The 13,168-nt window shown below is 42.0% G+C and overlaps 1 protein-coding gene across 2 annotated transcripts in view; it reads right to left on the reverse strand.

Annotated features, from left to right (window-relative positions):
* NOTCH2 (notch receptor 2) overlaps nucleotides 1–13,168 on the reverse strand; it is an 82,872-nt gene that overhangs the window by 20,220 nt on the left and 49,484 nt on the right. The window contains exons 13-20 of one of the 2 annotated variants that reach the window (XM_066324831.1): nucleotides 11,914–12,106; nucleotides 10,291–10,436; nucleotides 9,684–9,803; nucleotides 9,427–9,579; nucleotides 6,389–6,617; nucleotides 3,847–4,048; nucleotides 1,214–1,367; nucleotides 99–283 (exon numbers count right to left, since the gene is read on the reverse strand). In XM_066324831.1, coding sequence (XP_066180928.1) covers nucleotides 99–283; nucleotides 1,214–1,367; nucleotides 3,847–4,048; nucleotides 6,389–6,617; nucleotides 9,427–9,579; nucleotides 9,684–9,803; nucleotides 10,291–10,436; nucleotides 11,914–12,106 — 1,382 coding nt within the window. Of the gene's footprint in view, nucleotides 1–98; nucleotides 284–1,213; nucleotides 1,368–3,846; nucleotides 4,049–6,388; nucleotides 6,618–9,426; nucleotides 9,580–9,683; nucleotides 9,804–10,290; nucleotides 10,437–11,913; nucleotides 12,107–12,145; nucleotides 12,632–13,168 lie in introns of those variants that run through there. The other variant, XM_066324832.1, reaches the window with a different exon arrangement.

Here is a 13,168-nt window from a genome sequence, read left to right on the forward strand (position 1 = left end):
ACTCTACCACTTGCACGTGTTTCTGATTTCTCCTGATTCCCTGTGTATCACTGTGCCCCAAGTATTTACCCCTCTTCCCAGGAAATCCCCGGGCTTACCTCGCACTGGTATCCGCCCAGATGATCCCGGCAGGTGGCTCCGTTCTGGCAGGGGCTGGACTCACACTCATCCACCTGCACCTCGCAGTAGCTGCCCGTGTAACCCACCTGGCACTGGCAGTGGTGGGTGTTCCCCACGGTGAGGCAGTGCCCAGAGTGCTGGCACAGCTGGTCCACGGGGACTCCTGAAACCAAAGTTAAATCAAGTGAGCAAACACAGAAAGCGCACTTGCTGCCAGTGCTGGTAGCTCAGACAGGAATGGATATGGGTAATTGAAAAGCTGCAACTTTAAAATTGAAGAGTTACTCCTTAAATTACAGTGGATCAGAACCAAAACTGGCTTACAAACGAAGTCACTGCTCTGTTCTCTTTGGATCACTGGATTCAACACTGGCATGAAGTATTTATACTGCTGTATTACTTTAGCAATGGCTGGTGAATACATATCTGAAGTACTATTGCTGCACTACAAATGTTCAATGTTTGTACCTAGAATGTCCTAGAAGGCATGAGAGTTTGACACTGAAGCTGCTTGTCTGGATTTCCTGGACAAAAGTGGCATGATGGTGTCCATCTGCCTGGGCTACAAGCCATGTTGCCGGACAAAATTCAATTAAAAACCAAATCTTGCACATATATATCATCTGAAGTAAAAAATTACTACTTTGAGGGGCCATGGTATAACATACAAGGCTAAATAGTGCACTTAGCAATCAGTAGTCTCTGCAAAAATACTTAGCATGAGTTCCAAGATGCCTTTCTTGTTCAAGGCCAACATGTCTTAAAGCTGGCCTGCCTGGGGTTTAGCAGAAACCTGGGGTTTAGCCTGTCTGGGGTTTAGCATGAGGGGCTGATTTTCCAAAAAGGCAGTCCATGTAAAACAGTACTACTCAAACTGTGAGACCTCATAAAGTATTTAATTCCTCCTTTCTGGTATTTTTGTGATGGAGAAAATCAAGAAAGCCTTGACTCCCAAATGCACCCTTGCACAGAGTATTTTCACTTGAGAAGTGACTGTCGTGAGGCAAAGCTCTCTGGGACGTGCACAGGGGCAGGGGGGCAGGAGAGGCATGGGGAAATGCTTTCAGCTAAAGCACAGAGGATGCTGATTTACCTCTCTGTGAAGCTGCCACTTGGCACGAGACGCTGGGCACGTCGCAGTAGGCGCCAGTCCAGCCGGGTGGGCACACACACCGAGTCTGCGCCAGGGTCTGCACACATGTGCCCTTGTTCTTGCAGGGAGACTTGCTGCACAGATCCACGAGTGACTGCAGAGGAAAAAACCCACACGAAATGTGGCAAATGCAGGAGAAACAGCACTCAGAGAACAAGTTCAAGATGCGAAGAAAGGGAGCTCTGCAATACTGGTTCCCAGTGGCACTGGAAAGAGCAGGACGTTTCCCAGGCATAAGCCAGGTACTTTCCTGACAGTCTCATATGCCCAGGAAAGTGCAAGTGTATAGAGGAATAAACCCCAGATGGCAGCATTATTTCAAAATTCTCACACCTCACCATGAAGGGTGGATCTTTGGCTGGCTTAGTTTGAGAAAACTGGGGTTTATCTCAGACTAGCTTTCTAGTTCCACATCAGCAGGAGGCTTCCAGCCATTCTCCCTAACTGCCTCCATCTTCACTGCTTTTTGAGGATGACAGATGTGTTCCACATGTTGATCCATACTTTTCCTTTCTATCATTAGTTCACCATACCTGTCTTTTGGCCCCATTTGCTGCAGTATGGTCTCTCTGACTTTTTGTGTCTTCCAAGACTCAACTGAAACCTCACAATGGTTTTATGAACTGAAGATGGGCTAAAGTATATTGCCTTTCTTGATTTCTCATATAAAAACAAAGAGTTTAAAACTCAGTAAATCATCATATGAAAGTGAAGACCCAAAATAACTGTCTGATGTAATATAAACCACTAACCATAATTTCCTTTCTAAACAATTCAAATTAATACAGCTATTTGACTGATTTCAACCTGTCTTGAGGAAGGGTGAGGTTTTTAAAGTGAGTAGCACTGAATTTTGGCTGTAAAATGCGATTTCAATTGCAGAAAGTTCTGCTTTTCAGATGCAAACTGTCTCCTCACAAAGATTAAAGTAAAAAAAAAAAAAAAAAATCTGTGCTTTCACAGGCAACCAAAAGGAAACTTAGAATTAAGTTTTATCACATGTAGTTGAGCGTGAAGAAGAAAAAACACTGAGCCTCTTGCTTCTGCATTTGTAATGAGTGGCTGACTGTTTTACATGCAAATTCTAAAACTTATGAATCATTGTGTGATTTTGTGCTGCTTATTTAGCTTTGCTAATTAGGTCAAGCCCAGTTTACCACTAAGACAAAAACTACAGTGTAGCCGTAATCTATAAATCTCCCCAATACAACTTTGAGTAGTACTTATAAATTTAGAAAGTTCTGGTTCCTTGTATAAAATGGGTAATACATTACAATCAAGGTTCTCTGAACATAAAGCAAACTTTCTGAGAACGCACAGCATTTAATTTGGGGAAAGAAACATTAATCCTTTTCTCCAGTAAAAACAAAGCAAACATAACAGAAGAGGAACTACTGAACTTCACGATCACTCTCAATGCTAATTCTCCCAATGAGGTTTAAGTGGTGTGCCCAGAATGCATAATTAGGGTAGCAGAGAGGTTGCTTTTTTTCTATCACTTCATTACTTTGCATTCACTTCCTCCATTAGCAATACCTAGAAGCAGACCTGACAATTTAATGTCTAGCAACATACTTCTGAAAAAGCACCTCCCCCACTGCCACTAAAATGCTTCTTTCTGCTTTGCAAAGACAAGTTGGCACAAAAGAGAGCTGCAAAATTCTTACAAAATTGTAGTGTTTTCCAGCCATTTAAGAAATTAACCTTTCTTTTTTTTTTTAAATGGCAGTGCTCAAGACTGCTGGTGAAGGAAGCCAACACAGAGTTTACCATTCCAAAAGCAGAAATAGTCTCAAATCATTCTTGCTGTTTTGATAAGAACAGAATCAAAAGAACTCTGATTTGAAAAACACCCTTCTGTTTTTTCCACGGTGCCACGCCAAGTTAGAGATTTTAATAGGCACTAGTCAGTCATTTACAGTATACAGGGTTTGGAGCTCCTGTGGAAAACTGTAAACTGCCTGAACTTAAGTGTGCCAGTAAGGCTAGAGATTTTTATTGAGGTTGTGAATAGGACAAGCATGTCATTTACTGCCTCAAAACATCTTCTGGCTTCTCATGAAAAAAAAATTTACAATCAACTCTGAATAAAATTTACCTCCCTGTAAAAAATGAACCACTTGAATCTAAATCCTGCTAATCAGACTGATATTCTGCTTTTTGTTTTGTGCTTGTTTGCTGGTTTTTTGGTTTTTATTCTTTTTTTAAAATACAGGACTCTGTCTTTAATCAGGACTATTTTATGCTTTGAATGAAATGCAGCCATTTTCCAGGCTAACAGCTGGTTTTCATTAAAAAAAAAACTAATCTAGAAAGTTCCAGTGACACCTGTTCTTATAAATAACCACTTTTCTCCCCCTTGCAAATAGACAGGGGATGGAACTGGATGATCTTTAAGGTCTCTCCCAGCCCATTTAATGATTGCCAGTTTTGAACAGGGGCACCTAAAGGGCCCACCACCCCTCACCAGGTCTGAAGGAACAAGAGCTCAGGCACGTTTGGTACCTCACACCTCTCCCAGCCCCCTTTGCTGCTGGACAGCTCAAACAACAATGCCACAAGAAGTCACCTACCTTGCAGTTCTTGCCAGTGTAGCCCAAGGGACATATACACCTGTATGTGCCCAGGCTGTCCACACAGGTGCCCCTATTGAGGCAAGGATGGGAGTCACACTCATTGATTTCTGTCAGGCAGAAGGGTCCTGTAAACCCCAGTGGGCACTGGCAGGTGAAGGAATTGATCCCATCCACACAAGTGCCTCCATTGAAACAGGAGCTGCAAGAGAGGAGGAAGAAAGGTGAGCTCAGACAAAATGTCATTAGCTCACAGACAAAAGAGAACACAAACATGACTGAAATAAGGGAGAAAAGCAGATAACAGGATCTTTTGATCACTGCTAACTTCTGGCTGAAGCAGCATAAATCCAAAAACAGCAAAACTGGGGGATTCCAGCTCACCCTCCAGCTCACTTTTATCTCAGCAGACCAAGAAAGTAACACAAGTTTTTAATGAGTCATTAGTGATGGATGTAACTTATTTAATGAAATCTTCCCAGCTTCAATATGACCGCTAACAGTACCTTGTGTGACTTGCTCAAACTGATAAATTTTATTGCAAATTACAATTGTATTACAAATTATGAGAAACAAAACAATTTGCCTTTTTTCAAAATCTTCAAAGGAGTCCGGGATATGGTTTCTCAAGGAAAAAGTTCATACAACATGCAAAACATAAACATGTTCTTCCCTAAAATGATGTGAAAGTATTGGTATTGTTAAGTCCCTTTCTTCTCTTCTCATGAGAATCTTAAGTCCTGATTTGTAAAAGTACTCATACATGCCCTGGCAGAATTCAGATCAAAGGAACTATCCCCCTCCCCCCGAGTCTTCTGATCATAAGAAATTCTGCCAGATTAGGTGTCTTAGGGAGAAGTGACTGGGAAAGTTTGGAGAATTGATGCCTCATGCAAAATTGACTCAGTTTTCCTTGTAAAGGAACTCCTGCTCCTCTGAGAATAACTTTAGATCAGACTTGAGATAATCAGTTTGATAAACCAAATTCATGCTTGCTATCTGCTCTATGCCCTGTCAAAGGGTATTTCCATGAGAGAAGCCACTGACTCACCTCCCTGAACTCAGTGCAGGGAAGGAAGTTTTAAATATCGAAATTCTGATTGTGATTACAGTAGAGATGTCGACATTAACCTACTTAGCAAACATTTAACTGCTTATCAGAGAAGTTCTGCTGTCTTGGGGGGCTGAATTCTGTTTTGGAGAGAGAACAAACTGCTATTTACACTCATGTCAAAGCAGAGAAGACAGAGGAACCCAAATCACCTGGTGTGCTTCATTGAGACCAGGTACCAAAAGGAGAGGGCACTCTCCCATAGGCAGCTTCTCACACAAGACATGGAAGAATCATTTGACCCAAATTCAAATTAGCCAACAACCACAGTGCTCTTAAGCACGGCTCAGTAATTTTGGTTGAGAAGGTGTGACTAGTTTTGCTTGCCAGAGCCTTGAAAATTGCTACATCCTTAATTCATACCTGCAAGACTGGTTCCTGTAGTGACTGATAACAAAAACAAAAACAGGATGAACCTTAAGGAAGAGCCAGGAGTTCTGCTAAACCACCCAGCATACTTCACTCCATTCAACAACTGTTGTGCAAATTAAACACACCCTCATCGGTGACACAATCCTGCTCTTAAGATATTAAAATACCTCCTCCTCAAATGCAATTTTATAAAAGGTAGGAAAGATCTTTTCTATTTGTGCAGAAAATACTTAAGAAAACCAAGAGTTTTGCATAATTCGTCTCTGGTGACTAGACTAGAACAGAGTACTTCTTAATTATTTTTTTTAACCGTTGCAAGTCTTAAAGAAATTGTTAGAATTGTTTCCCATTTGAGAATCTGAAGTTACTCCCATCTATTCTAACAAAGCTTAAAATAAATATGCAGGCAGATGATGAAATCACATGTTTTACTCTCAAAGAGCTCTTAAAACTACCACATGAACCATTTATATAAGGGCCAGCTGTTAAGCATTTTAACTGAGTTCCACACCTCCCCCTTTAGAAGGACCTCAGGTTTTATCTTGACACTGCTAAACCACATCCAATTTGTGAGCATTAAAAGATCTCTGGTGAGTCAATCCTTCCAGTACAGAATTTAGTGAGTTTAGTGTTTCTCCTGATTTCTTCTTCATATTATTTGTTGTCAACAACTCAGGACTGATTTATTTTTGCTGCCTTTCTAACAGTTGGCCATTGCTTCCATTTTTGCAGCTTTTGTATTTCTCAACAGAGTAACCATTCATAACCACTTATTTCCCTTTCCTTGTGTGATAATGTTCTTATAAAAATATGAATTATTTATACCACAATAAGCTAGCATCTCTAACTGTTTTAACCTTTGTTAAACACCGTCACATTCATCCTGTAACAGAACTATTAGAAGAAATTGAGGACCAGGCAACTGTTTTTCAGCTAAGCCAGCTTTCCTTGCAAGAATCACAAGTATGTCTGTGACAAATGGCAGGACAAGAGAATCCCCATGCTTGTGAGCAGGACTGGCTGGAGGGCAGGAGCAGGCAGAGCATGGAGGTGCCTCACCTCTCAGTGCACTCGTCGATGTTGTTCTCGCAGTTGGTTCCCTCGAAGCCCGGCGGGCACTTGCAGGTGTAGCTGTTGACATAGTGGGTGCAGGTGCCCCCGTTCCTGCACGGCTCACTCAGACACTCGTTGGTGTCTGTCTGACATTTGTCCCCATGAAAGCCAGGCAGGCAGATGCACGAGAAGGAGTTTACGCCATCCACACACGAGGCTCCGTTCTGGCAGGGATCTAGGAGAGAAGCATCACAGCGGGTGTTAAAGTGGGTGATAGTGAAGGGCCAGGCCAAGAGCAGTTGCTTCTATGGAAAAAAAATAAAGGTGTCACACAGCCCAGAGTGTGACAGAGCACTGACAAATTCTTCTGAGCCACTTTATGGAACAGGTAACTGCAAAGCAATACCAATAACAAATTTACCAGAAGGTGTGAATCAAGGTCAACCTTCAGGGCCTAAAGGTTTCTCTGCTAGAATTTGTTCAACGAAAGCTCAAAACCTCTTGGTTTATTATTTGACCAAAACCCAAAGCCTTTTGGTTTAAAATTCAAATTCTGCTTTTGTGACAGATGCCTACTGATACAATTAAAACAGAGCAGCAGTTTTTTCTTCTTTACCAAGTTTTATTCATCAGAGAACTCAGCACATTCTCTTTTCCAGACTCTGCTTAACGCAAGAGAGAACTTGTATGTTAATTTTCAGCATGAAAGCAGTGCAGTCAAATCAAATGTGCATGTGTATATTAGCACATACATGAGCTCTTATGCATTACTGAGCACTTGAGGTTTTTCCCAGCATCACAGACTGATGGGGGAAAGGCTGGCAGAAAAGCTCACAAACTCCTACACCACCTCGGATTCTCCTCAGTCACTGCATTTCTTGATATTTTCTTTATCCCTGCCATATTCTTGCTACTTTCATACCACTATTTTTTGGTCTAAGCCACCTTCTACTACTGTGTATTCCTTCTGCTTCCACAAGTACCAATCTGCCTGAAAGATTTCTGCACTTCATTAATTTCTTCCTGCTTTTCTCCTTCCACTTTTGGATTTAAGACCCACATTCCTGAAGCCAGATTCCTTTTCTACTCTGCATTCCATAGAGCAAAAGCCTAATATATGAAGGCAGAGAGGAAAAATAGGAGGGGGAAGGAAAAAGGGAGAAAGCAAGGGGGTTGAAAAATAGGTTACTGAGCCTTTTTTTTTTTTATTTAGGACTATTTTTAAGTACTACTAAAATATGAACTTGAAAATGCAAATAGACTCCATCAAAAATTTGCAGCTTATCATAAGTATCATAAGCTAAAACCGTTTACTGGGAAATGAAGAAAAGAAATGTGAAAGGCAATCAAAGCTCATTTATTGACTGAGAAATACGCTCACATGTTAAAAATTTGTATTATGAGACACACCTGCATCCATTTAAAGGTCATTTGACTACTGCAGAGAAAAAGCACACTCAAAGCAAGACCCCTGGCAGCTATAAAATGTTGTGTCTGTGGCACTCAGCCATGTATGAGTGAAGCCAAAAGCTGTGTATTAATTGTCTGTGCCACACATTTACTGACAGAAGAAGGGTATCAACTTTTCAATAAGTTCCTGTAGTTGGAGGATTTGTTTGCTTCATAGATTAAAGACATTTGGCTCAAGGGATGGAAGGTTTTTGTTATACTAAATGAACTCAGCTGTGGCAGTAATGTGAAATGCTTCTTTAGCCTCATGGGTGTGCTGCCTAAGACAACACGGGGTGAATCTCACAGCTCTCAGAACACTTAGGAGGAGGGAGAGAGATGTCCCAGCTGTTGGGGAGTGAAAGATGAACACTTGGAGAACGTTTTTATCTTCAGACACCCACACAAAAACTAACAGGACAGGCAATGATTTTGTTGGCTTCAGTAAGCAAAGCTCTGGGTCACTGCACCATGACACTTTTTGTGCTGTACCTGTTTGCTCAGGAAGAAGGAATCAAAAGCTCAGGCTGAGCCAGACACCTCAGAAGTTCTTTGAGCAGTGCTGCTTTGGGGACTCCCACGGTAACTTTTGCTAAGAGACTTGTTTGGATCCTTCTCTACAGCAGTCATGAATTTACATTTCTTTTCCAATGCAAAACACAATTTGCTAAGTTCACGCCTAAAGTCTTCAAAACTCCATTTTGGTTTTAAGCTGATAGTAAAAAAACGGGGGTTGGGGTTTTTTTGGTTGTTGTTGTTGTTTTGGAGGGCTTGGTTTGAGTTTTTCTGTTGGTTTGGTTGGGTGTTTTTAAAGACTTGGCCAATCTAAGAATTACAGCATTATGAACTCCTCCAAGGTTTGATAAAGCACTTTTCAAATAGCAACAGATGAACTTCAAACACGTGGCATTTCTCAGGAGACTCTGATTTTATCTGATGAAGATATAGAATATGCCCAGTAAGAAAAAGACGCTACTATGAATTTGGTTTCCCTTATAAACAGCAGGGTCAAGGACATGAAATTAATACTTGTTTTCTTGCAATTTGAGCTATTTCAGTCCTCATCACTGTATGGGCTACCCTCCTGCAACTGATACCTATTCCAGAACAGAGGGCCTTCCTGCTGCTTGATTTGTTTTCAAACATGGATTAACCAGAACTGCAACAGGACCCACTGTTCCCAGAATAATAATGTCAGACAGACATTTCAGGAAAGACTGCTGTACCCCAGATTCTCACCACACCTCAATCACACTTACATTGAAATACAGGTAAGCCCTGCAGTGGCACTTCAGGGATTAAAATTTCAGGCAAATCTAATTTTGCATTTAACAGTGCTTCTTAATAAAGTATGTAAACTCTAAGGACCTTTTCAAGTTAAGGATCTGGGAACAACAACTGCAATCAGTTAGGACACCATGGTCCATTTCTAGCTGCCGAACATGATGGATTTTGACTGCCTCAAACATACCAAAGCTGGACTTTGGGGCGTTTTTTCCTTTTGGCATGAGAACATAAAAGACTGTTCAGAATCTGGCCAGCAAATTTATTTTTAGGAAAAACTGGAAAACGCTGAGCAATGTGCTGATACCCACTTGACAGGCAGTCGTCGATGTTACTGTCACAGTCCCCTCCAGTGAAGCCAGGCCGACACTCACACAGGTAACTGCCCTGGATGTTGTGGCACAGAGCATGGTTTTTGCAGGGCTTGGAGAGACACTCATCAATATCCACTGTGCATCTTTCCCCTGAAACATGGAGAATCCAAGGTGAGACCCCTCTCAAAGCAATGGCCAAGAGGCTCAGTGCCAGCGCTGAGAACAAAGAACACCACATTCCCCATACACATTACCTTCCCAGCCAGGGGCACATTGGCAGGTGTAGCCCTCAGAGTCAGCAGATTCTTGGCAGATTCCCGAGTTCTCACAAGGATTAGGGGAACAAGGAGAAACCACCACCTGGCAGTTCACACCTGGAGAACAGAATGGGAAAAAGCAGAAGAATGTGCTGCTAAGAGCTTGCTGCTTCTTGGAAGAATGAACAAAGAGGTTGTAACTCACATGATTATCCCACACTGCAGTGGACAGCACTGCCACGCTTTGAAAAATCTCAGCAGAGGGAAAAGGAGAGCAGAGCACCCCTCATGTGCTCAGTGTAGAAGCAGCCATGGATTTCCAATTTCCATGGCATTTATGTGTATTTCATTAAGTACAAAGAAAATTAAGCTAAGCTTCCAAGAGGACATTTCTTAACGAGTCCAAGCAAGGCTTAGACAAGCCCTTGCTAAGTGCTCTACTACTGTGTAATGACTACAGAAATAGAATGTCATTTAACTTCATACAGTCATGGCATTTCCCATCTTGATTACTATTTCCACAAAGTTTAAGGAAAAGAAATTACACTAAAGGTGCAGTGATGTAGAAAGGGAAAAAAATAACAAATTTTCTCTGAATTTTCACCTTTGAATCCTTTCCTACAGGTACATCTGTATCCATTCAACAGATCTTCACAAGTTCCTCCATTCTGGCATGGGTTTGATTTACATTCATTCCCTTCTGTTGAACAGTAATCTCCTACCCAGCCTGGGTCGCAGACACACTTGTACCTTGAAAAGCAAGAGAGCAGTAATTTTAGAGCCTCTTGAAGTAACTCCTCTACCAGTTTCTCCTGCATATTAGTTTTGGAGTGAAAACCAGAACAACTCTCTTTAGAAGAGCCCTAAGTTACTTTAGATTGCTTACCCCAGCTGTATAGTTTTGAAAATACTGAAAATAAACTCTCCCTCAAAATCACATTTCCCTTGTTACAGTTTTCACAAAGTGTTCAGTCAACCAGCAATATGTTTCTGCTTTGATAAGACCATCTCAACATATTCAAACAAAGACAGAAAAAAAAAAATCAAAAAGTGGAGGGGAACAATAGGTTCCAAAGATAACTAGACTGCTTTAATACCAAATAGTGGTTTCAAATGAAAACAGCTGGCTGGGAGCAGGAGCAATCTTCTCCATCACATTTCAAAATCTGAAGTAGAGCACACCCCACCCAGATGACGTAGAAGCAGGGACTTGGTGAATCACTCTGGACTCAGGCCACACAACACACACTGGCCTCTCTCCCTGCCCTGCAAACACAGCTTCTTTTACCTGCACAGGGGGAGGTCTACCTGGGTATAAATGCAAATGCAGGTGACAGATGACAGACAAGATGAGCAAAAATCTGTTTTCCAAGCTTACAAGGAGGCTGAATTAGCAATAAAGGCAGCCCTCCTGCCAGCTCCAGGGAAAGTGCTGCATCCTGCCCTATACAGCTCCTTGCAGCAGCAAATCACTTCCTTATCCAAGTGCTGACAACACTTCCCAGGATGCTGCACATATTTGGGAGGCTATTCCATGTACACTTGAGAACTTTCACAAACAAAACATCCCAAGACTTACCATTACCAAAAAGAAGTCTCATTCAGGGCTCCCAAAATCAGCATTTGGTCTTCCTCAAAGGGAAGGTTCAGAAGCAACTACTGCCATCAATTCTTTTCTTTCTCAGACATGCAACAATATGAGTAAAGCTGACAATATGAGTAAAGCTGACAAAATTTCAGCAGTGGACAAAGTATCCTGGGTGAAATATTCATCCCTAGCGCAAAAGTTGTCAGCCTGTCTGTTGATATAGTCTTTGGTTAGGAAGAATAGCACTAGCCAATAAAGACAGTCCCCATGCTCAGTGCTTTAGGTTTTGATGGAATAGATTTCTGCTGCTCCCTAAAGATTTAATTTGGAACCATTTCTTTATTTTAATTGCATTCACTCAACTCATTAGAATCACTAACCCTCCCTCTAGATGGTGGCAGTACATCCTGCACTGCATGCTCATGCAAAACCAGCAAACAGCACAAGGCAGGACAGAAAAACCAATGTTGAAACACTAGCTGGTGAATGGAGGTCTACACCTTACTGTGATTACATCACAGGCATCAGACAAGCTGGGATCCTAATCTGGGAAATCAGAGAAACATCAGAAGCTGGAAGTCTGGACAAAGCAAGAAACAGTAACACAGAAGGCAGCAGGTAGGTTTAACAAGTCCTTACCCTGTGGCTATGTGTGTGCAGTTGCCATGCACACAGGGGTTGCTGAGGCAGCCATCTGCCTGGGACTGGCAGTGGGGATGGTGGAAACCCTCAGGGCACACACAGCGAAAGCCGTTCACCTCGTTTATACACGTGCCCCCGTTGTGGCAGGGGCTGGACGTGCACTCGTCGATGTCCGTGTTACAGCGGGGGCCTGGAAGGAAAAAACAACTCTTACTGAGTGGCATTTCTCACAAGAGGGATGGCTTTGCATGTCTGCGAGAACACACACTGAGACACAGCTCAGGGAAGCCAAGGCAGCAGCATGGAGCTCACTTGCCTCTGTGCTTTAACTCAAGCCAAGAGAAGCGTTTCTGAGAGATGCAGCACTTTCCTGTGCTTGGAAAACAGTATTTACACTCAGCAAGTATTTACAAACCATTTCAGAATCTCCACTAAGAATCACCCATTAATATTGATTAGGAAAGCAAAAACCACTCAGCTGTATCATGCTTGCAACAAACCTCTTGAGCTCCACTTGTCATAGCCCTGCTCCTGTGCTTTGAAGTACCTACCCTTTGAACAACCAATACTGCCCAAATGTCTGCAGTAAATACAGGTCTTGTGGTTTATTGCGCAAAAGGGGTTCTAAAAAGCACCGTTTCCTGTTTTGCCTGCATCTGATTACAACTGCAAGATCCTTGAAGCAGTGACCAAAAGGTCTTGTGAGGCTGGAAAGCTAAACAGAGTGAATGATGCAGTAAGTTGAATGCATGTTAAACAGAAGGAAATGACAAAGTAACAAGACCCCACTCCAAGCCAGCTCCTTAAAGATTGGAATATGCCAGTTCATCATATTACAGAATTATTTTAACAGCACAACAGTAGGGGATCCTACTGTTGAGCAGGACAACAAATATGGAGTGCCAGCAACACAGGAAAGCAGTAGGCATGAGTGATCAGCATCATTCCTCATCTTATTCTGGGGACTAGAGAGTGCCACCATGCCAAAGCCACAGGAAGGAGGGAAGGAGCATCAGGAGTTTAGAAAGACCCCAAGAGAAAAGCACAAAACACATGAAGCCTTTTAGTGCTCTTTTTAATGCATTTCAGATCTATTCTAACTGGAATTTTCAGTAATAAACAGTAATAAACGTGATGAGAATGCTGTAATAAACAGTACCAACTGCCTCACAATAATTATTTTGTGTTACCCTACATGGCTCAAAACACAAATGCTCTCATAAAACAGTGGTAAGATGTGTTTTAGCCATCA

The sequence above is a fragment of the Sylvia atricapilla genome, chromosome 9 (assembly GCF_009819655.1).
Source record: "Sylvia atricapilla isolate bSylAtr1 chromosome 9, bSylAtr1.pri, whole genome shotgun sequence".
Taxonomy (NCBI): domain Eukaryota; kingdom Metazoa; phylum Chordata; class Aves; order Passeriformes; family Sylviidae; genus Sylvia; species Sylvia atricapilla.